Source organism: Carcharodon carcharias, chromosome 9, assembly GCF_017639515.1.
Source record: "Carcharodon carcharias isolate sCarCar2 chromosome 9, sCarCar2.pri, whole genome shotgun sequence".
Taxonomy (NCBI): domain Eukaryota; kingdom Metazoa; phylum Chordata; class Chondrichthyes; order Lamniformes; family Lamnidae; genus Carcharodon; species Carcharodon carcharias.
Genome location: NC_054475.1, coordinates 59,497,580 through 59,522,045, shown reverse-complemented (window position 1 = coordinate 59,522,045; position 24,466 = coordinate 59,497,580). Strand labels below are relative to the sequence as shown.

Sequence of the window (24,466 nt, the reverse complement as noted above, 5' to 3'; positions counted from 1 at the left end):
ACCAATAACCAGAGTGACCAGACTGGATAATGTCTAATGCTGAGTGACCACCAATAACCAGGGTGACCAGACTGGATAATCTCAGGTGCTGAGTGACCACCAATAACCAGGTGACCAGACTGGACAATGTCAGATGGTCAGTGACTACCAATAACCAGAGAGCTCAGACTGGACAATTTTAGATGATGAGTTACCACCAATAACAAGAGTGACCACCAATAACCAGAGCGATCAGACTGGACAATGTCAGAAGCTGAGTGACCACCAATAACCAGAGCGAACAGACATGGACAATGTCAGATGCTGAGTGACCACCAATAACCATAGTGACCACCAGTAAGTAGTCTGACCACCAGTAACCTGAGTGATCAGACTGAACAATGTCAATGCTGAATGACCACCAATAACCAGGGTGACCAGACTGGTTAATGTCAGATGGTGAGTGACCACCAATAAGCAGAGTGACCACCAATAACCGGGGTCATCAGACTAAACAACGTCAGACGCTGAGTGACCACCAATAACCACTGTGACCACCAGTAAGTAGAGTGACCACCAATAACCTGAGTGATCAGACTGTACAATGTCAGATGTTGAATGACCACCAATAACCAGGGTGACCAGACTGGAGAATGTCAGACACTGAGTGACCTCCAATAACCGCGAGGTGAGCTTTGCCGATGACGTCACGACGCAAGGCATGCTGCGGTAGCCGGAAGTATACAGAGACCCGGAAGTGGAACCGCCGGGGGAAGCAGGCCGGATGCCTGGACCGGACCGGGAGGCGAGGGTGGCGCGGGCACGACACCTGGATGAGCCAAGAGGCCGGAGAACATCCAGGTAAAACTAAATAGAGCTGGAGGCAGAGCGACCGAGCGAGGCTGAGGGAGAGAGAGACGGAGACGGGGATGCGGGGGCGGGGGAGAGACGTAGTAGGGGATCGGGGGGGGGCGGAGAAACGGAACAGGTGATTGGGGGGTGGGCGGGGAGATGGAGCAGGGGATTGGGGGGGTGGGGGGAGAGATGGAGCAGGGGATGGGGGGGGAGAGATGGAGCAGGGGATGGGGGGGGTAGAAACGGAACAGGTGATTGGGGGGGTGGGGGGGGAGATGGAGCAGGGGATCGGGGGGGGGTAGAAACGGAACAGGTGATTGGGGGGTGGGGGGGAGATGGAGCAGGGGATTGGGGGGGTGGGGGGAGAGATGGAGCAGGGGATGGGGGGGTGGGGGGAGAGATGGAGCAGGGGATTGGGGGGTTAGGGGGAGAGATGAAGCAGGGGATTGGGGGGGTGGGGGGAGAGATGGAGCAGGGGATTGGGGGGGTGGGGGGAGAGATGGAGCAGGTGATTGGGGGAGTGGGGGGAGAGATGGAGCAGGGGATTGGGGGGGTGGGGGGAGAGATGGAGCAGGGGATTGGGGGGGTGGGGTGAGAGATGGAGCAGGGGGGTGGGGGGAGAGATGGAGCAGGGGATTGGGGGGGGTAGGGAGAGAGATGGAGCAGGGGATTGGGGGGATGGGGGGAGAGATGGAGCAGGGGATTGGGGGGATGGGGGGAGAGATGGAGCAGGGGATTGGGGGGATGGGGGGAGAGATGGAGCAGGGGATTGGGGGGGTGGGGGGAGAGATGGAGCAGGGGATTGGGGGGGTGGGGGGAGAGATGGAGCAGGGGATTGGGGGGGTGGGGGGAGAGATGGAGCAGGGGATTGGGGGGGTGGGGGGAGAGATGGAGCAGGGGATTGGGGGGGTGGGGGGAGAGATGGAGCAGGGGATTGGGGTGGTGGGGGGAGAGATGGAGCAGGGGATTGGGGGGGTGGGGGGAGAGATGGAGCAGGGGACGGGGGGAGAGGAGAGACGGAGCAGGGGACGAGGGGGACGGGGGGGGTGGAGAGAGAGACGGAGCAGGGGACGGGGGTGGGAGAGACGGAGCAGGGGACGGGGGTGGGAGAGACGGAGCGGGGGACGGGGGGAGCATGACGGAGCGAGGGGGAGAGGAGAGACGGAGCAGGGGACGAGGGGGAGACGAGAGACGGAGCAGGGGACGGGGGGAGAGGAGAGACGGAGCAGGGGACGGGGGGGAGAGGAGAGACGGAGCAGGGGACGGGGGGGAGAGGAGAGACGGAGCAGGGGACCTGGGGGGGAGAGGAGAGACGGAACAGGGGACCTGGTGGGGAGAGGAGAGACGGAGCAGGGGACCTGGGGGGGGGAAGGAGAGACGGAGCAGGGGACGGGGGGGAGAGAGAGAGACGGAGCAGGGGATGTGGGGGGAGACAGAGACGGAGCAAGGGACTGGGGGGGGAGAGACGGAGCAGGGGATGGGGGGGGGTGGAGTGGAGAGAGACGGAGCAGGGGACGGTGGAGGGAGAGAGAGAGACGGAGCAGGGGACGGTGGGGGGAGAGAGAGACGGAGCAGGGGACGGGGGGGAGAGGAGAGACGGAGCAGGGGACGGGGGGGAGAGGAGAGACGGAGCAGGGGACCTGGGGGGGAGAGGAGAGACGGAACAGGGGACCTGGTGGGGAGAGGAGAAACGGAGCAGGGGACCTGGGGGGGGAAAGGAGAGACGGAGCAGGGGACGGGGGGGAGAGAGAGAGACGGAGCAGGGGATGTGGGGGGAGAGAGAGACGGAGCAAGGGACTGGGGGGGGGAGAGACGGAGCAGGGGATGGGGGGGGGGTAGAGTGGAGAGAGACGGAGCAGGGGACGGTGGAGGGAGAGAGAGAGACGGAGCAGGGGACGGTGGGGGGAGAGAGAGACGGAGCAGGGGACGGTGGGGGGAGAGAGAGACGGAGCAGGGGACGGGGAGGGAGAGAGAGACGGAGCAGGGGACGGGGAGGGAGAGAGAGACGGAGCAGGGGACGGGGAGGGAGAGAGAGACGGAGCAGGGGACGGTGGGGGGAGAGAGAGACGGAGCAGGGGACGGTGGGGGGAGAGAGAGACGGAGCAGGGGACGGTGGGGGGAGAGAGAGACGGAGCAGGGGACGGGGAGGGAGAGAGAGACGGAGCAGGGGACGGGGAGGGAGAGAGAGACGGAGCAGGGGACGGGGAGGGAGAGAGAGACGGAGCAGGGGACGGGGAGGGAGAGAGAGACGGAGCAGGGGACGGGGAGGGAGAGAGAGACGGAGCAGGGGACGGGGAGGGAGAGAGAGACGGAGCAGGGGACGGGGAGGGAGAGAGAGACGGAGCAGGGGACGGGGAGGGAGAGAGAGACGGAGCAGGGGACGGGGAGGGAGAGAGAGACGGAGCAGGGGACGGGGAGGGAGAGAGAGACGGAGCAGGGGACGGGGAGGGAGAGAGAGACGGAGCAGGGGACGGGGAGGGAGAGAGAGACGGAGCAGGGGACGGGGAGGGAGAGAGAGACGGAGCAGGGGACGGTGGGGGGAGAGAGAGACGGAGCAGGGGACGGGGAGGGAGAGAGAAACGGAGCAGGGGATGGGGAGGGAGAGCGAGATGGAGCAGGGGACGGGGAGGGAGAGAGAGACGGAACAGGGGACGGGGAGGGAGAGAGAGACGGAACAGGGGACTGGGAGGGAGAGAGAGACGGAGCAGGGGACGGTGGGGGGAGAGACGGAGCAGGGGACGGGGCTGAGAGGTGGGAGAGACTGAGCGGGGGACGGGGGGGAGAGGAGAGACGGAGCAGGGGACCTGGGGGGGAGAGGAGAGACGGAGCAGGGGACCTGGGGGGGAGAGGAGAGACGGAGCAGGGGACCTGGGGGGGGAGAGGAGAGACGGAGCTGGGGATGAGGGGGGGACAAGAGATGGAGCACGGGACGGAGGGGAGAGGAGAGACGGAACAGGGGACGGGGGGGGGAGGAGAGACGGAGCAGGCGACGAGGGGGAGAGGAGAGAGGGAGCAGGGGATGAGGGGGAGAGGAGAGACGGAGCAGGGAATGGGGGGGAACAAGCGAGACGGAGCAAGGGACTGGGGGGGGGAGAGACGGAGCAGGGGACGGGGCAGGGGGAAAGAGATGGAGCAGGGGACAGTGGGGGAGAGAGAGACGGAGCAGGGGACGGTGGGGGGGAGAGAGAGACGGAGCAGGGGACGGTGGGGGGGGAGAGAGAGACGGAGCAGGGGACGGGGGGGGAGAGAGAGACGGAGCAGGGGACAGTGGGGGGAGAGATGGAGCAGGGGACGTGGGGTGAGAGAGAGACGGAGCAGGGGACAGTGGGGGGAGAGACGGAGCAGGGGACAGTGGGGGGAGAGACGGAGCAGGGGACGGTGGGGGGAGAGACGGAGCAGGGGACGGAGGGGGGGGGGAGAGACGGAGCAGGGGACGGAGGGGGGAGAGAGAGACGGAGCAGGGGACGGAGGGGGGAGAGAGAGACGGAGCAGGGGACGGAGGGGGGAGAGAGAGACGGAGCAGGGGACGGTGGGGGAGAGAGAGACGGAGCAGGGGACGGTTGGGGGAGAGACAGAGCAGGGGACGGGAGGGAGAGAGAGAGACGGAGCAGGGGACGGGGGTGGGAGAGACAGAGCGGGGGACGGGGGAAGCGAGATGGAGCGGGGGACGGGTGAGGAAAGAGATGGAGCGGGGGACGGCGGGGAGAGAGACGGCGCAGGGGATGGGGGGAGCAAGAGGTAGAGACGGAGCAGGAGATATGGGGGGAGAGACAGAGCGTCGATGGGGGCGGTAGAGGCGGAGCGGGGATATGGGGGAAGAGACGGAGCAGGGGATGAGGGGATGAGACGGAGCAGGGATTGGGTGGGGGGAGAGACGGAGCAGGGGATGGGGGGAGCAAGAGGTAGAGACGGAGCAGGAGATATGGGGGGAGAGACAGAGCGTCGATGGGGGCGGTAGAGGCGGAGCGGGGATATGGGGGAAGAGACGGAGCAGGGGATGAGGGGATGAGACGGAGCAGGGATTGGGTGGGGGGAGAGACGGAGCAGGGGATGGGGGGTGTCTCGATGGAGGGGGGTAGAGAGATGAAGCTGGCAGTGGGGAGAGTGAAGGAGCTGTGGGGATGGGGGGGAGAGAGACGGAGCTCTGGGGGGTGGAGAGAGACGGAGCTGGGGCGGTGGTGGAGAAAGACGGAGCTGGGGATGGGGGGGGTAGAGAGTCGCAGGGGATGTGGGGGAGAGATACGCGAATGTGCGAAGCGATACAGAGAGAGAGAGTGGGGGATGGGGTGATAGACGGAGCAGGGGATGGTGGTGGGGGGGGGAGAGTTAGAGACGGAGCAGGATATTGGGGGGGAGAGAGAAGGAGCAGGGGGTGGGGGTTAGAGACGGAGTGGGAGACGGGGAGGGGAGAGAGATGGAGAGGGGAGGGGAGAGAGACAGAGTGGGGAACGGGTGGGGGTGAGAGAGACGGAGCAGGGGAGGGGAGAGAGACGGAGCGGGGGATTGGTGTGGGGGGAGAGACGGAGCGGGGGACGGGTCGGGGGGGAGATGGAGCGGGGGACGGGTGGGAGGGAGAGACGGAGCGGGGACAGGGGAGGGGAAAGAGACGGAGCGGGGGACGGGGGTGGGGAGAGAGACGGAGCAGGGGACGGGGGGTTTGGGAGAGATGGAGCAGGGGACGGAGGGGGGAGAAAGAGAGAGGGAGCAGGGGATGGAGGGGGGAGAGACGGAGCAGGGGATGGGGAGAGATACAGGGAGAGAGAGAGAGCAGGGACATCTGGGAGAAATTAGCTGTAAATGAGAGCGTGATCTAAGATAATGTGGAGTGAGATTGGGGATAAATTGAAGAACTGAGCAGAGAATGGAGTTAAGAGGCAAATCAGTGGTAAGGATCCGGGGTTTCATTGGTAGACAGAGATCGAGACCAATAGAAGAGAGAGAGATCCGGGGGCCAATGGGACTAAGAGGGAATAATAGGAAAGAGGAAGAGATATTGGGGATCAATACGAGAGGGAAAGATCATGGGCCCAATAGGAAAGGGGAACATCAGGGATGAATGGAGTGAGAGAGATATCGGGGGTGAATGGAGCAGGGGAGAGATATCAAGGATGAATAGGAGAGAGTGAGAGGTATCGGGGGTGAATGGAGAGAGGGAGAGGTATCGGGGGTGAATGGAGAGAGGGAGAGGTATCGGGGTTGAATGTAGAGAGGGAGAGGTATCGGGGGTGAATGGAGAGAGGGAGAGGTATCGGGGGTGAATGGAGAGAGGGAGAGGTATCGGGGGTGAATGGAGAGAGGGAGAGGTATCGGGGGTGAATGGAGAGAGGGAGAGGTATCGGGGGTGAATGGAGAGAGGGAGAGGTATCGGGGGTGAATGGAGAGAGGGAGAGGTATCGGGGGTGAATGGAGAGAGGGAGAGGTATCGGGGGTGAATGGAGAGAGGGAGAGGTATCGGGGGTGAATGGAGAGAGGGAGAGGTATCGGGGGTGAATGGAGAGAGGGAGAGGTATCGGGGGGTGAATGGAGAGAGGGAGAGGTATCGGGGGGTGAATGGGGAGAGGGAGAGGTATCGGGGGGTGAATGGAGAGAGGGAGAGGTATCGGGGGGTGAATGGGGAGAGGGAGAGGTATCGGGGGGTGAATGGAGAGAGGGAGAGGTATCGGGGGGTGAATGGAGAGAGGGAGGGGTATCGGGGGTGAATGGAGAGAGGGAGGGGTATCGGGGGTGAATGGAGAGAGGGAGGGGTATCGGGGTGAATGGAGAGAGGGAGGGGTATCGGGGGTGAAGGGAGAGAGGGAGGGGTATCGGGGGTGAAGGGAGAGAGGGAGAGGTATCGGGGGTGAAGGGAGAGAGGGAGGGGTATCGGGGGTGAAGGGAGAGAGGGAGGGGTATCGGGGGTGAAGGGAGAGAGGGAGGGGTATCGGGGGTGAAGGGAGAGAGGGAGGGGTATCGGGGGTGAAGGGAGAGAGGGAGGGGTATCGGGGGTGAAGGGAGAGAGGGAGGGGTATCGGGGGTGAAGGGAGAGAGGGAGGGGTATCGGGGTGAAGGGAGAGAGGGAGGGGTATCGGGGGTGAAGGGAGAGAGGGAGGGGTATCGGGGGTGAAGGGAGAGAGGGAGAGGTATCGGGGGTGAAGGGAGAGAGGGAGAGGTATCAGGGGTGAAGGGAGAGAGGGAGAGGTATCGGGGGTGAAGGGAGAGAGGGAGAGGTATCTGGGGTGAAGGGAGAGGATTCTGAAGATCAATGGAGAGAGCAGGATAAATCAAAATGTATAGGAGAAAAAACAAAGAAAAGCAAAAGGGAGAGATTGGGAATTGCAAGGATTGGAGCACAGAAGAGTAAGAAAGTCGTGCTGCAATTATACAGAACTTTGGTGAGACCACTCCTGGAATTATGTGCATCTTATTGAAGGCAGTGGAGCAAAGATTCACTATATCGGTCGCCAGGATAAGAGGGTGGTTCTGCGAGGAGAGATTGAGTAAAGTGAGCCTATTTTCTCTGAAATTTAGATGAATGAGATTTGGTTTCATTGAAACATATTATTTTGGAGGGGCTTGGCAGCGTAGATGCTGAGAGGTTGTTTCCCCATCGCTGGAGAGTCTGGAACATGGGAACAGGGTCTCAGGATAAGGGGTCGATCATTTAAGACTGGGATGAGGGGGAATTTCACTGAGAGATTTGTGTATCTTTTGAATTCTCTATCTCGGAGGGTTGTGGATGCTCCATCACTGAATATATTTAAAGCTGTGATAGATTTTTGGTCTCAGGGAATCATGGGATAGAGGGATAGGGCAGGAAAAACCAGTTGAGGTTAAAAATCAGCCTTGAATTAATTGAATGGCGGAGTAGGCTTGAGGGGTATGTGGCCTACTCCTGTTCCTATTTCTTATCCCCTGATATATTTCATTAAAAATACACAAAGAGATGAGGTGATTGATGGGAGCCTGGGATCTGGGCAGAAAGAGACTTGAGGATTAATAAGGGTGACAGAACAGGAAGTGAATGTGGGATGGAGATAAAACTGGATCATTGAAGGAGAGAGCGCAATCTGTGGGCGAGAGAGCTTCTAAACTGGCCAATGATATTTTTACAACAACAACTTGCACTTCTATAGGGACTTTACCATTTAAAAGGTCCAAAGTACCTCACTGGGGTATAATCAGACAAGTATTGCCACTGAGGCAAAGGAGACTTGAGGACATGTGGCCAAAAGAGCTCAATCAAAATGTAGGTTTTAAGGAGCTTCTTAAAAGAGGAGAAAAGTTCGGGGAAGGAATTTCAGAGCGAAAGCTCAGGTAGCTATGGCTGCCAATGGTGGGGAAAAGGAAACAGGAGGCCAGAGTTGCAGGAACACCGAGATCTCCATGAGTTGTAGGGCTGGTGGAGGTTGCAGAGATAGGGTGGAGAGAGGCACTGAAAGGAGTTGAAAACAAAGATATGAATGCTATGAGACTGAGGAAAGCATTAGCATAGTGAAGGTTTACTCAGTAACTGAAATAGTTAAACCTACTGCAAATTGTTGACGCTGTCTGAGTGGCTGAAACAGCCACGTCCTTATCCCTGATCTCAATGTGCTGTTGTTTGTGTAGGGTTGGGATGTCGAGGTTTAAGTAGTGGGCATAGATGGATATTAAATGGGTGGGGTAAGCTGCATGTAGAGTAGATTGTACATGGTCTGTAGGAGGAGCAGATCTGGCAGGACCTCATACTATCCTTTGATTCTTCATTACATTAGTTAGATGTTTTGTTCTAGCCTTTCCCAGGCTGCAAAGAAGAAGGCTCAGTTTGCCACATCCATGCCTGCCCAGAGATCACCGAGTGAAGCATGTGGAGACTCCAGCAGTGTCAGCCAGAGAAATGATGTTGAATTAACCGAACTGCTGGAGGAGAAGACTGAGTCCCAGGCTGGGGGAGATTCAGCAACAGTAAGTACTGGAGGCCTAGGGGCAGGGAGGCGAGAGAGGATTTCAAAGCTGTATTCTCAGTATTTGAATGTTGTCAAACTGCAAACATGAAGTTGCCTTGAGTTATAATTATCATCCCAAGGCTGACATTAGACTGCACCCTTGAACTCATGACAGTTTATACTCAGAAACTGAAAGCTTTCTCATTGAGGTTTATGTATGTACAGCAGGAGGACACCCCATTGTGGAGAATGGCTGTGCCCGGTGGCATTCATTTAAATGTGTTTTGATATCTGTGGCCTCTGTCTCAGTAGTGTTTATACATTTGCTCCACTTTATGCGACAGGGATCCTGATATCTTGCTCTCCCACCTATCAAGTCCCTGGGCCTCTGTTTCGTGAATTCACCTCCTCCAATATGTTAAAGAGACGTGTGATGTGTAGGGAAGGAGAAAGTATATTACTGTATATACTCATGTTAAAAGGAACAAATTTGCAAAGAAATTAGAGAGGTGCAAGAATTATACAGTAGTTATAATGGGGACTTTAATTATCCGAATATAGGCTAGAATAGTGGTAGTGCCAAGGGCAAAGAGGATTAAGGGCTCCTAGAGTGTCTTCAGGAGAATTTTCTACAGTATGTTTCTGGTCCATTGAGGACAAGGGCATTCCTGGATCTGGTTCTTGGGAATGAGGTGGGCCAAGTGGATCAAGTGCCAGTAGTGGAACATTTAGGAGACAGTGATCACTGTATCATAAGGTTTAGGTTGGCTATGGAAAAGGGCAAGGAACAATCAAGAGTTAGAATAATTCACTGGGGGAAAGCCAACTTCAATGGGGTAAGAGTAGATCTGACCCAGACCAATTGGAATCAAAGATTGGCAGGCAAAACTGAAGAGATAGAAGAGAGAGTTCGGACACAGTCAAGGTAATATTCCCACAAAGGGAAAAGGTAGGGCAAGGCAGAGCTCCCTGGATAACAAAAGAGATGGAGATTAAGATGAAGAAGAAAAAGTGTGCTGATGACAGATATCAGATGGATAATACAACTGAGACTAATGGCAGTTAATGGTAATCGGGGCGAAAATTCTCCGCTAGTTGGAATCATATCTAGCACAAAGGAAGATGGTTGTGGTTGGAGGAGTTCAATCATCTCAGTTCTAGGAAATCACTGCAGGAGTTCCTCAGTGTAGTGTCCTTGGTCCAACCATCTTTGACTGCTTCATCAATGACCTTCCTCCCATCATTGGGTCAGAAGTGGGGATGTTCATCGATGATTGTACAATGTTCACCATTCCTGAGTGCTCAGATTCTGAAGCAGTCAATGTCCAAATGCAGCAAGACCTGGATGATATCCAGGCTTGGGCTGACAAATGGCAAGTAACATTCACGCCACACAAGTGTCAGGCAATAAACATCTTCAACAAGGGAGAATCTAACCATCGCCCCATGACATTCAATGGCATTACCATTGCTGAATCCCCCACAAGCCTGGAACTCCCTTCCTAACAGCACTGTGGGTGTACCTACACCACATGGACTGCAGCAGTTCAAGGAGGCAACTCACCACCACCTTCTCAAGGGCAACTAAGGATGAGCAATAAATGTTGGCCCAGCCAACGAAGCCCACATCCCGTAAATGAATTTTTAAAAAAATCAACAGCTTGGGGTTACCATTGACCAGAAATTGAACTGGACCAGCCATATAAATACTGTGGCTACAAGAGCAGGTCAAAGGCTAGGAATCCGATGACAAGTAACTCACCACCTGACTCCCCAAAGCTTGTCCACCATCTACAAGTCAGGCATAAGTCAGGAATGTGATGGAATACTCTCCACTTGCCTGAATGGGTGCAGCTCCGACACTCAAGAAGCTTGACACCATCCAGGACAAAGCAGCCCGCTTGATTGGCACCCCATCCACAAACATTCACTCCCTCCACCACTGACGCACAGTGGCAGCATCTACAAGATGCACTGCAGGGACTCACCAAGGCTCCTTAGACAGCACCTCCCAAACCCACGACCACTACCATCTAGAAGGACAAGGGCAGTATACATATGGGAACACCATCACCTGAAAGTTCCCCTCCAAGCCACTCCTGACTTGGAACTATATCGCCGTTCCTCCACTGTCGCTGGGTCAAAATCCTGGAACTGTCTCCCGAAGAGCATTGTGGATGTACCTACGCCACGTGGACTGCAAAGGTTCAAGAAGGCAGTTCACCACCACCACCTCAAGGGTAGACACGGATGGGCAATAAATAGTGGCCTAGCCAGTGATGCCCACATCCCATGAGTGTATAAGAAAAAGTTGATGTAGAAGATTCAGAGGGGAGGTTAAAAAGCAAATGGGAGAAGCAAAGAGAGGGTTTGAGAAGAGACTGGCAGCCAACGTAGGAGAGAATCCCAAAGTCTTCTATAGGCATATAAATAGTAAAAAGGTGGTAAAATGGAGTGGGAACAAAAAGGGGGTTTATGCATGGAGCAGAGGACATAACTGAGCTATTAAATGAATACTTTGCGCCTGTCTTTATCAAGAAAGAAGATGCTGTGCAGGTCCTGGTGAAACAGCAGGTTATTCAGCCACTTGAAGGGTTTAAAATTGATAAGGCAGAAGTATTGGATAGGCCGTCTGTACTTAAAGTTGGTAAGGCACCAGGACCATATGAGAGGCATCCAAGGATAATGAGGGAAATAAGATTGGAAATTGCAGAAGCACTGGCCATAATTTTTCAGTCTTTCTTTGGCTCAGGAGTAGTGCCAGAAGATTGGAGAATTGCAAATGTTGTTCAAAAATGGGGTGTAAAGATAAGGTCTGCAACTAGAGGCCTGTCACTTTAATCTTGGTGGTGGGGAAGCTTCCAGAAATGATAATTCAGGACAAAATAGTCACATGGACAAATGTGGGTTAAATAAGGAAAGCTAGCATGGATTTGTTAAAGGCAGATTGTGTTTATTTTTAATTTTTTTCATTTGCTTGAACTTTTTGATGAGTTAACAGAGAAGTTTGATCAGGGTAATACTATAGTTGTGGTGTATATAGACTTCCAAAATGTATTTGATAAAGTTAGAGCACATGGAATAAAAGGGACAGTAGCAACGTGGATACGGAATTGGCTGAGTGACAGGAAATAGAAAGTAGTGGTTAATGAATGTTTTTCGGTATGAGTCCAGACCCCTCATGATTTTGAATCCCTCTATAAAATCTCCTCTCAAACTACTCTTTTCCAAGGAAGACAGTTCCAACTTCTCCAATCTATCTACGTAATAAGGTTACTCCACCCTGAAACCATTCTTGTGAATTTTTTGTGCCTCAGCTGGAGTATTGTGAAGATATTGGAGAGAATGCAGAAAAGGGATGTGGACAAAGTAAATAGGGAGAAACTGTTCCCATTGGTGGAAGGATTGAGAACAATTGGGAAAAGAAGCAGCGGGAGACATGAGGAAAAGCTTTTTCATGCAGCGAGGGGGTTAGGATCCGAAATGCACTGCCTGAGAGTGGAGACAGGTCAATTGAGATCTTCAATAGGGAATTAGATTTCTTATTTGAAAAGCAAGAGTTTGCAGGGCTGCGGGGAGAAGGCACTAAGTTAGTTGCTCATTCAGACAGCCGGCATAGACACAACTGGGTGAATGGCCTTCTGTGAAAAGCTGGATTTTTGAGACCAATTTTTTAGGCCAAGCATCGTAGGGTTGAGTTTTAGACAGGTGTAATTTCTTTGAGGGGTTATTGTGTGTTCATTGTCATTCTTTAATATTTAATTAATAAAAACAAAACTTAAAATGTATAAATGTGTTAAACATTTACTTACCGGTACTCATTTTTGTTAGTATTAACACATTTAGACTTAAATCAAATCATTAACATCTCCAGGATTATACTTGGTTCAGAAATGTTTGGGCTTTGATTCCCTGAAAAACTAAGGTTGACTTTTACACAAGATCTATGAAAAATTAGGGCTTTTTAGGCCAAGAAACAAGGGGTCATCTTTTACACAAGATTGACTTTTATACGAGCATCTATGGTAAATCAGAAAGGTTGGCGCTGATCTAAACAGGTGCTCCATAGTCGGCATTTGGTGCATCAGGATGCAGTGTTACTTTGAGACAAGCGTGGGGTGTTTAAACAGGTTCAATGCACATGGAAGTGTTAATGAGAGAGGTGGCAGATCTGTCACCAGTTTCAGTCTCAGCAGAGACTATAAGGAAGTAGAGAATCTCCACCAACATCAACATCGGTTAGAAGGAACTGTTATGATTACACTGTCCTTTGGCTGACCTTGTAATATCCACATTTCCTGCTATCTACTCATCATTGGCCCACTCAAATTTAAGCATGAAATCTAAGCTACCACTCCAGAGCAGTACAGAGGGAGTGCTGCACTGTTCAAAAGTGCCACCTTTCAGATGGGACGTTTAACCGAGTCCCTGTCTTCTCTTTCAGGTGGACATAAAAGGTCCCATGGTGCCAGTTTGAAAAACATCAGGGGAATTATCCCCAGTGTCCTGCTCAATATTTACCTCTCTATCAACATTGCTGAAAAAAATAGTTAATCTGTTCCTATCACATTACTGTTTGTGGGGGAGCTTGCACTGAATAAATTGGTAACTGCATTTTCTGCATTACAACAATGACTACACTTCATGGGCTGTAAAATGTTTTGGGAAGTCCTGAGGCTGTGAAAGGCACTATGTCGGTGCAAGCCTTCTTGCAGGCAAATATGTAAACGGTTGTACGCAGCAAGATCCCAAAAAGAACAAATCTGATAAATGACCAGTATTGGTGGGGTTAAGTGTTTAATATTGGCTGGGACACCAAGAGCTCTGAGTAAAATGTCCAGGGATTTTTACATCAACCTGAAAGGGCCTTGATTTAAGTCTCAATCCAAAAACGGCTGAAACTTAAACAATCTCTTCTAATGCCTTGAAGTGTAAGTCTTAACTTTGTGTAGGAGTTGGGCTTAAACCTATGACAATCTGAATCAGAGACAAGTGTCCTCCAAGTTAAAATGGAAATTGGCTTTTGTGGGTATGCTGCTGCTCTTGAACTAGAAACATTAAACAATTTATTTAAAATATTTCTGTTCCCCTCATGATTCAGTCCCCCTCATAATTCAGTCCTTGATCCTCGACATTAGCACTGAGCCTGCAGGAGCAAGGCTTCCAGGCTGGATTTCTGTATTGGCTGATCTGAATGGGAGCAGCCAGTGATTTTCAATGCCCATGTGATAGGGAGCCAAAACATTAGCCGGGGCTCCTGCTCCTATTCATTTGAACAATCTGTATGGATATTAAATGAGGCTAGGATCAGGTTCAGCAATGGTTTGCAGTCTGTTACACTTACAGTCTAGGAGGGGAGAGACTCCTTGGGTAAGGTGCTGGAGGGATGTGACACAAGTGTTACAGTTCCCAGTGAGGGTCTGTGCATACAGGAGAGAACAGCAGAACGACAGTGAAGAATAAAACCTATAGATAAGAATCTGTGTTTAACTGTGAAGCACACAGTTGGGTTCAGTCGCGGAATGTTAGTGATTCCAGATCACCCACTGACTGACACTGCTATTACTCTGTAGGGCATGGAATTCCAGACAGACTGTACAACACAACATGAGGAGGAAGAGGAAGTGCGAGTCCTTACCCTGCCTCTGCAGGCCCACCATGCAATGGAAAAGATGGAGGAGTTTGTGTACAAGGTACAGCTCAGTGACACACTATTGAAGTGTAGTGTCAGTAACACTATTCTAATTGTGTAGTGTCCATAACACGTTCTGCACACCATGGTGTCCGTAACACGTTCTATGCCCCATGGTGTGCATAACACACATTGTAACTCCCAACTTGAATTCATTCAGTCTGGTTTCCATCCTTCTCACAGTACCGAAATGGCCCTTAGTGCGTTATCCCTTCCCGACCTTTCGCTCAATACACTCATCCCTTCCAACCATCTGTCACCTAGCTCCATGCTACTGTCAGTACATGTTTCCAGTTATATCAATCCAGAATGCAGCAAGCTCACCTCCAGCAGTGGCTGCTGCTCCCTTCTTGCACCATCACCTCCGCGATCCCTGCTAAGATCTGCTCTTGGTCACTTTATCTACCTTCATAAGATTACCTGTTGTCCCTACATCAGGCCATCAACCACCAAAACATTGAACACTATTGAACACCTCCAGATTTTACTAATTTCCTTGCTAGTCTCCAAATCTCCTGCTCCATGTACCCTACCCACGCTAAGGCCATTCACCTGTTAGTCTCATTCACATTGACCTGTACCAGTTCCTGTTGCTCAATATATCCACTTCAGGATCCTTCTCAGTATCTAAATCCCTCCACAGCCTTGTTCAGTAATGAAATGGGTGGTGCCCTACTAAATGTGAGGGTGATGATGTTTGCCTGTGAATGCCTTCTCCATGGAAAGGGCTGATGACAACTGTGTTTCTGATTATTGGTTTGTCTGTTCTAAGGTGTGGTTTAAAAATACAATTCTAAAACGTAGCAAGCACGGTGATACCCGGTGTGGGTAAAAACCAGAGCCGGTGACAACCAGAGCGTGTGTGAACTGGAGGGTCTGATAACGGGTGAGGGAGATAACCGGTGCCAGTGATAACTATTATCCTGTGTTGCAGGTTTGGGAAGGTCGTTGGCGAGTGATCCCTTATGACGTGCTCCCAGATTGGTTGAAGGACAATGATTATTTGTTGTATGGTCACAGGCCACCTATGCCATCCTTCCGAGCCTGTTTCAAGAGTATCTTTAGGATCCACACAGAGACGGGGAACATCTGGACACATCTGCTGGGTAAGAAAAAGAAGGAATTCACATCTGCATTATTACCCCCTCTGTAACTTAGATGTTTGGTTTTAGTTCTCTTCCTTATTAATCTGCCCAAAAACGAAGTGCAACTTAAAATCAGGCTTCATGCTGTTAGTCAGAGTTCAGCCTTTTAGTGCCACCTTTCTTTTTATTCTTTCATGGGATGTGGATGCTGCTGGCTAGGCCAGTGTTTATTTCCCATCCCTAATTGCCCTTGAGAAGGGGACAGTGAGCTACGTTTTTGAACCGCTGCAGTCCATGTCGTGTAGGTACACCCACAATGCTGTTAGGGAGAGAGTTCCAGGATTTTGATCCAGTGACAGTGAAAGAAAGATGACGTAGGGAGAGAGATGCCCAGGAGAGGGAGAATGGGGGAGGGGATAACCAAGTGAAAGGAGAATGGGGGAAGGGTGTGAACCAAGGGGAAAGAGAATGAGGGAGGGAAGTAAACCTATGTCAGGGAGAATAGGGAAAGAGGGAGAGGGAACCAAGATTGGGGGGATGATGGGGACAATGGAGACTGAGATTGCTTGGAGATTTATGCAGTCTGGTTCGGTAAACCTCACCTACTGATGGGAATGAAGCATCAGTGTGGATGAAAGTGTCAATCAATGCGTGAGTGAGTGCATGGGAGAGAGGTTTTCAAACTAGATTTGTTTTAACGCTGATGGATATGCCTCTGGGAGCTCTCTAGTTGGGTGTATTGGTCGATGAACCTTCATTAACTGCATCTCATTCACAGGTTTTGTCTTCTTCCTGTGCTTGGGAATCCTGACTTTGCTGAGACCGAACATGTACTTCATGGCCCCTCTGCAGGAGAAGGTGGTGTTCGGCATGTTCTTTCTGGGAGCTGTTCTCTGCCTCAGCTTCTCCTGGCTCTTCCACACGGTCTACTGTCACTCTGAGAAAGTCTCCAGAACCTTCTCCAAGTGAGTATAGGGGACTCAGATCCTGCACAACGGAACGGTGAGGGTTCTAGTGCGAAGTAACATACACCCTGTGCTTGGGTGAGGGCTGCGTGTGCACAGGGTCATAACTCAGGATGACCTACACTGTTATCAGTGAGGTGAGCTGGTGGTTCTCTGGAATATATCTGGTGAGTGACAGATTGGGTACCCACTCTAGTACTACAGTGGTTCTACATTGGGTCACTGGCAGAACTGAGTGCAAAGTCCTGCTATATTCTCTCATTTGTGGGGTATATAAATGTTCTCCACAGGCTGATGTATTCCTGGTATGTTCTGTCATTTTGCTGTATGTGCTTACTGACCTAAACTACCTTTCATTTGAGCAACAGCTCAATTTTCAATATCTCCCCCTTATTTTTACATCCCTTCATGCCCTTACCCCTCAGTAAATCTGTAACTTCCTCCAGTCCTGCAACCCTTTGTGATCTCTGCACTCCTCCAATTCTGGCCTCTTGCATATCTGTCATTGGTGGCCATACCTTCAGATGCCTCAGCCGTAAACTGTGGAATATCCTCCCTAAACTTCCCTGCCTTTCTCTTCTCCTTTTAAAATGTTCCTTAATGCCTACCTCTTTGATCTTTTAGTCATTTGTCCTAATATCTCCTTATGCGACTTGGAGTCTAGTTTTGTTTGATAATGCTCCTATGAAACACCTTGGGATATTTTACTATACCGAAGGTGCTATATAAATGAAAGTTATGTTTGTCATTCACATGCTGACATATCGCTGGGATGTTCAATCAGTTTTGCTCTGACTTTCATGTCTTTGCTCTTTGTTTCTAGACTGGACTATTCTGGAATCGCCTTGCTTATCATGGGCAGCTTCGTACCCTGGTTATACTATTCCTTCTACTGCTCCCCCCAGCCCCGGCTCATCTACCTGGGCATCGTTTGTGCTCTGGGAATATCAGCCATCATTGTTGCTCAGTGGGATCGATTTGCAACTCCCAAACATCGACTAACAAGAGCAGGTGAGAATCTTGTCACGTTCAGTATAATGGGAAAGAAGGGTTAGAGAAACAGAGTTGACGTTTCGCGTCCTCATGGCCCTTCAACAGAACATGAGGACTTGAAACGTCAACTCTTTGCTTCTCCGCTGATGCTGCCAGACCTGCTGAGTTTTTCCAGGTAATTCTGTTTTTGTTTTGGATTTCCAGCATCCGCAGTTTTTTGTTTTTATCTCTTTTAGAGAAACAGAGCTTCAGCTATCTCATCAGCTTCACTGGAATCAGCTTTCTGATCCATACGGTTGGATGTTAATGGCAGAAATGACAACCAGTAACATCGCCTCCACACTAGGTCTGACTTGTTTCTTTCTTCAGCTGTGTGTATCATTCATAATATGGGCTGGGTGACTGATGTCATAGCTAATTACAAAAGAAACCACACACTTGATCAAATTCTTTGTTTCTCCCAGTATTTTCCACCTGCCGTCTTGCTACATGGCTCTGTATATCTGATATCTGACGTGTCAGTGTCTGTGTGGAGTATAATGTGCACAGTCATTTTATACTTAGTGTAGTGTGCAGAATCTGTGTAGCATGCACTGTTGTTGATTATGCATATTACAGTGTACACACAACATAATGTACAATCAACATATGTATTGTGTACAGTGAAATGTTCAGTTTCTGTCTACAGTGTGCACAGTCCATGTGTGTGGGTCATGTGCATGGTCTGCAGTGTGCACGGTCCGTGTGTGGGTTGTGTGCACGGTCCGTGTGTGGGTTGTGTGCACGGTCCGTGTGTGGGTTGTGTGCACGGTCCGTGTGTGGGTTGTGTGCACGGTCCGTGTGTGGGTTGTGTGCACGGTCCGTGTGTGGGTTGTGTGCACGGTCCGTGTGTGGGTTGTGTGCACGGTCCGTGTGTGGGTTGTGTGCACGGTCCGTGTGTGGGTTGTGTGCACGGTCCGTGTGTGGGTTGTGTGCACGGTCCGTGTGTGGGTTGTGTGCACGGTCCGTGTGTGGGTTGTGTGCACGGTCCGTGTGTGGGTTGTGTGCACGGTCCGTGTGTGGGTTGTGTGCACGGTCCGTGTGTGGGTTGTGTGCACGGTCCGTGTGTGGGTTGTGTGCACGGTCCGTGTGTGGGTTGTGTGCACGGTCCGTGTGTGGGTTGTGTGCACGGTCCGTGTGTGGGTTGTGTGCACGGTCCGTGTGTGGGTTGTGTGCACGGTCCGTGTGTGGGTTGTGTGCACGGTCCGTGTGTGGGTTGTGTGCACGGTCCGTGTGTGGGTTGTGTGCACGGTCCGTGTGTGGGTTGTGTGCACGGTCCGTGTGTGGGTTGTGTGCACGGTCCGTGTGTGGGTTGTGTGCACGGTCCGTGTGTGGGTTGTGTGCACGGTCCAGGTTTGCTAGTGCTTTTAGGAAGGGTTTAAACTAATTTGGTCGGGGGATGGGATCCTGAGAGGAGGTTCAGCAGGGGGAGATGCACAGCCAAAATTAGAAGAGAGAGCAAATGAGCCTGGAAGGCATAGAAATTATAGGCCCGTTAAGGCACAAGGGAGTTTGGCAAAGTTGGATGGTATTTATTTTAATGCAAGGAGTCTGAGGAATAAGGCAGATGAGTTAAGGGCACAATTTAACACATGGAAGTATGATGTCGTTGCTGACACAGAGACATAGCTGAGAGAGGGGCAGGATTGGCAGCTCAATATTCCAGGATATAGCATCTTCAGGCGAGACAGGGAAGGAGTTAAAAAAGGAGGGGCTATCGCAATATTGATCAAGGAATCAATTACAGCAGTAAGGAGGGATGACATCTTAGATGGCTCCTCAAATTAAGCCATATGAGTAGAACTTAAAAACAAAAAAAGAGCAATCACATTGCTGGGAGTGTACTATATATAGGCCCTCAAACAGTCAGAGAGAAATAGAAAAGCGGATATGTAGGCAAATTTCAGACAAATGTAAAAATAATAGGGCAGTAATAGTGGGGGATTTCAATTTCCCAACATTAACTGGGTTAGTCATAGTGTGATAGGTTTAGAGGGAGCGGAATTCTTAAAATGCATCCAGGAGAGCTTTTTAAGCAAGTACGTAGAAGGTCCTACAAGAGAGGGGGCGGTCCTGGACTTAATTTAGGGAATGAAGCCGGGCAAGTGGTAGAGGTATCAGTGGGGGAGCATTTTGCAGATAGTGATCATAACTCCGTTAGATTCAAGGTTGTTATGAAAAAGGACAAGGATGGGCCAGAAATCAGAGTTCTAAACTGGGGGAAGGCTGATTTTAATAAAATCAGATATGATTTGGCCAGAGCGGACTGGGAGCAGCTACTTTTAAGTAAATCTGCGTCAGAGTAGTGGGACTCGTTCAAGAAGGAAAAAGGAAGAGTACGGGCCAACATATTCCAGTAAAGATAAAAAGGGTGGGACCAACAAATCCAGAGAACCCTGGATGTCGAGGGATATACAGAATTGGATAAAGAGAAAAAGGGAGGCTTATGGCAGATACCAAGGGCTCAAAACAGCGGAAGCCCTAGAGGAGTATAGAATGTGTAGGGGGGAACTTAAAAAGGAAATTAGGAGAGCAAAAAAGGGGCATGAGAAAACATTGGCAGGTAAAATAAAGGAAAATGCAAAGTTATTTTACAAGTACATTAAGAAAGAGTAAGAGGATAACTAGGGAAATAGAGCCCATTAAGGACCATAGTGGTAATTTGTGTGTGGAGCGGGAAGACGTAGGTAGGGTTCTAAATGAATACTTTGTGTCAGTGTTCACAAGTGAGAGGGACGATGTGGGTATGGAAATCAGGCAAAAGGACTATGATATAATTAAAGAAATTAACATAGAAAGGGAGGAGGCTCTAAGTGGTCTGGTAGGTTTAAAAGTGGATAAATCTCCAGGCCCGAATGAAATGTATCCCAGGCTGTTGAGTGAGGCAAGGGAGGAGATAGCAGGGGCGCTGGCAATAGTTTTCAATACCTCTCTGGCCACAGGAGAGGCACCAGAGGACTGGAGGACAGCCAATGTGGTACCTTTTTCAAGAAGGGAAGAAGGGAAAAACCAGGGAACTACAGGCCAGTCAATCTAACCTCAGTCGTGGGGACACTATTGAATTCTGAGGGACAGAATTAATCTACACTTGGAGAGTTAGGGATTAATCAAGGATAGTCAGCATGTTTTGTTAAGGGGAGGTCACGTATGATCAATTTGATTGAATTTTCCGAAGAGGTGACCAGGTGTATAGATGAGGGCAATGCATTTGACGTAGTCTACTTGGACTTCAGCAAGGCTTTTGATAAGGTCCCATATGGGAGACTGATAAAACGAAGGTAAGAGCCCGTGGGATCCAAGGCAATTTGGCAAATTGGATCCAGAATTGGCAGAGTGGCAGGAAGCAGAGGGTAATGGTCGGAGGGGGGGGGTTGTTTTTGTGACTGGGGTCCAATGGGGTTCCACAGGGATCGGTGTTGGGTCCCTTGCTGTTTGTGGTATATATAAACAATTTAGACTTGAATATAGGAGGGTTGATCAGTAAGTTCGTGGATGACAAGAAAATTGGTGGGGTGGTAAATAGTGAGGAGGATAGCTTTAGATTACAGGAGGATATAGACGGGCTAGTCAAATGGGCTGATCAGTGGCAAATGGAATTTAATCTGGATAAGTGTGAGGTGATGCACTTGGGCAGGACAAACACGATGAACGGTAGGACCCTGGGAAGTACCGAGGATCAGAGGGGCCTTGGTGTGCATGTCCACCAGTTCCTTAAGGTAGCGGGGCAGGTAGATAAGGTGGTTAAGAAGGCATATGGGATACTTGCCTATATTAGCCGAGGCATAGTGTATAAGAGCAGGGAGATTATGCTGGAACTGTATAAAACGCTGGTTAGGCCACAGCCAAAGTATTGGATGCAGTTCTGGAATCCACATTATAGGAAGGATGTGATTGCCCTAGAGGGAGTGCAGAGGAGATTTACCAGGATGTTGCCTGGGCTGGAGAGTTTTAGTTATGAGGAGAGATTGGATAGACTGGGGTTATTTCCCTTGGAGCAGAGGAGATTGAGGGGGAAAATGATTGAGGTATATAAAATTATGAGGGACATAGGGTAGACAGGAAGGAACTTTTTCCTTTGGTGGAGGGATCAATAACCAGGGGGCATAGATTTAAGGTAAGGAGCAGGAGGTTTAGAGGGGATGTAGGAAGAATTTTTTCACCCAGAGGGTGGTGGGAATCTGGAACTCACTGCCTGAAAGAGTGGTAGAGGCAGAAACCCTCATAACATTTAACAGGTATTTGGATGTGCACTTGTGATGCCATGGCATACAAGGCTATGGGCCTAGTGCTGGAAAATGGGATTAGAATAGTTAGGTACTTGTTTGAAAGGTGCAGACAATGGGCCGAATGGCCTTTTTCTGTGCTGTAGACCTCTATGACTCCATGTGGTGTGTTGTGTGCACAGTCCATGTGGGTGGTGTGCGCGGTCCACGTGTGCGGGTAGTGTGCGCGGTCCACGTGTGCGGGTATTGTGCGCGGTCCACGTGTGCGGGTATTGTGCGCGGTCCACGTGTGCGGGTAGTGTGCGCGGTCCACGTGTGCGGGTAGTGTGCGCGGTCCACGTGTGCGGGTAGTGTGCGCGGTTCACGTGTGCGGGTAGTGTGCGCGGTCTGTAGTGTGCACGGTCCATGTGTGTGGGTAATTGGTAAAGTGGAGTTATTTAAAAAATCTCAGAGGGAAACTTTAAACAACTGTCTTAACCTATAATGTTAAGTGTTATGTTTGAGATGCGACTCTAAACTCAGGAATCTGACCACTAGTTGAAGAGGTTTTATATTAAATTAAATGAAACATTTTATTAATTTACACAGGTTAAAATATACAAATTACTACTATCATAACTTTTAACAAATTCCCAAACTAATCTACATTAAGGCAACAGCAACCCATAACCAAACACCAGGAAAAGCATTTTCACCTGACTAATTCAAAATGAGGTTCTTTTCACTGTGGAGCCAGTTGGAGGCTTGCAGCTGCCTTTTGATTTTACATTGCCTCTGCTCAGCACACCCAAAAACTACTGAAGTTATATTTACCACCATTGAATTCAAATTCTCATTGTCTCACCAGTCTCTTTGAACTTTACCTTTTAACAATGAAACCCCATTCATTGTACCAATTTTATTAGTAATCTAAACATATGGCTTGGTAGCTGCTAGAAAGGTGTCAAGTTTCACCCCACTTCTTGAATGCTCTATTCAAAAAATGCAAATGCACACTCTCTCTCTTATGTATCAAAACTAGTACATATCATATTATAGCTGGCTATAATCCAATTAAGACACCCAGAGACTGAACCTCTAATTTAAAAGAAAAATATTTTCTAAAATATTATATACATTAATAGCTTCATGACAAGTGTACACTGTGTAGTGTGCATAGTCTGTGTATGGGTAGTGTATGTAGTCCATGTGTGTGGGTAGTATAAACGGTCTGTAGTGGGCACAGTCCTTGTGTGGGTAGTGTACATGGTCTGTAGTGTGCACAATCCTTGTGTGTGGGTAGTGTACACGGTCTGTAATGTGCACAGTCTGTGTGTGTGGGGGTAGTGTACACGGTCTGTAGTGTGCACAGTCCGTGTGGGTAGTGTACACGATCTGTAGTGTGCACAGTCCGTGTGTGGGTAGTGTGCATGGTCTGTTGTGTGCACAGTCCGTGTATGTTATGTCATAGAAAGTAATGCCATCGCCCAAATCCGTGCCCATCTTTCTCGAAATTCCATGTTTGAAACCCTCTAATCAGCTTTCTGCCCCTACCACAGTACTTAAATGGCTGTTATCAAAGTCACAAATGACATCCTATATAACTGGGACTCCTTGTCCTTCTTGACTTGTCCGCAGCTTTTCACAGAGTTGACTCCACACAACTTCCTCCAAAGCATCTCCACTATTGTCCAGCTGGGTGGAACTATACTTGCCTGGTTCTATTCTTATCTGTCTAATCATAGCTAGAGTATCACTTGCAATGGTTTCCTTTCCTGCTCCCACACTGTTACTACTTGTATCCTTCAAGGATTTATCCTCGGCCACTTCCTGTTTCTCATCTAAATGCTGCCCCTCTGTGACCTCATCCGAAAATGCAATGTTGAGGTCCACATGTATGTCTACTTCACCAACTCTTTCGATCCTCCAATCTCTCTTAATTTTCTGACACCTGTCCGACATCCAGTACTGAATGAGCAGAGAGTTTCTCCAACTAAATATTGGGAAGGCCAAAGCCATTGGCTGTTCCCTTGACACCGATTCCATCCCTCTCCCTGGCGACTGTCTGAGGCTGAACCAGGATGTTTGCAATCTTAGTGTAATGTTGGACCCTGAGATGAGCTCCTGAACGCACTTGCACCATCACTATTACCGCATCCGTAACATTGCATGATTCTGCCACTGCCTCAGATTATTTGCTCCTAAATCCTCCTTCATGTCATTGTTACCTGTCTACTTGACTATTCTAACACACTCTGGACCAATCTCCTATCTTCCACCCTCCAAACTTAAGCTCATCTCAGACTTTGCCTGTATCCTAACATGCATCAAGTCCTGTTCACTCATGTCTGTGCTAACTGACTGTTATTGGCTTCCAGTTAAGAAACGCAACCATTTTAAATAGCTTTTTCTTTATTCATTCATGGGATATGGGCTTCGCTGGCTAGGCCAGCATTATTGCCCACTCCCAGTTGCCCTTGAGAAGGTGGTGGTGAGCTGCCTTCTTGAACCACTACAGTCCATGTGGTGTAGGTATACCCACAGTGCTGTTAGAGAAGGAGTTCCAGGATTTTGACCCAGCAACAATGAAGGAACGGCGTTATATTTCCAGCTTGGAGGGGAACTTCCAGGTGGCGATGTTCCCATGTATCTGCTCTCCTTGTCCTTCTAGTTGGTAGAGGTCGTGGGTTTGGAAGGTACTGCCTAAGGACCCTTGCTGAGCTTCTGCAGTGCATCCTATCAATGGTACACA

The 24,466-nt window shown here is 50.4% G+C and overlaps 1 protein-coding gene across 3 annotated transcripts in view; it reads left to right on the top strand.

The window, feature by feature from the left end:
* The first annotated feature begins 694 nt into the window (after nt 1-694).
* LOC121282611 (adiponectin receptor protein 1-like) overlaps nt 695-24,466 on the top strand; it is a 29,973-nt gene continuing 6,201 nt past the window's right edge. For 2 of the 3 annotated variants that reach the window (XM_041196389.1, XM_041196387.1), the window contains exons 1-6: nt 695-840; nt 8,586-8,757; nt 14,312-14,431; nt 15,365-15,536; nt 16,294-16,480; nt 17,304-17,491. In XM_041196389.1, coding sequence (XP_041052323.1) covers nt 764-840; nt 8,586-8,757; nt 14,312-14,431; nt 15,365-15,536; nt 16,294-16,480; nt 17,304-17,491 — 916 coding nt within the window. In that variant the 5' untranslated portion in view covers nt 695-763. Of the gene's footprint in view, nt 841-8,567; nt 8,758-14,311; nt 14,432-15,364; nt 15,537-16,293; nt 16,481-17,303; nt 17,492-24,466 lie in introns of all 3 variants that reach the window. The other variant, XM_041196388.1, reaches the window with a different exon arrangement.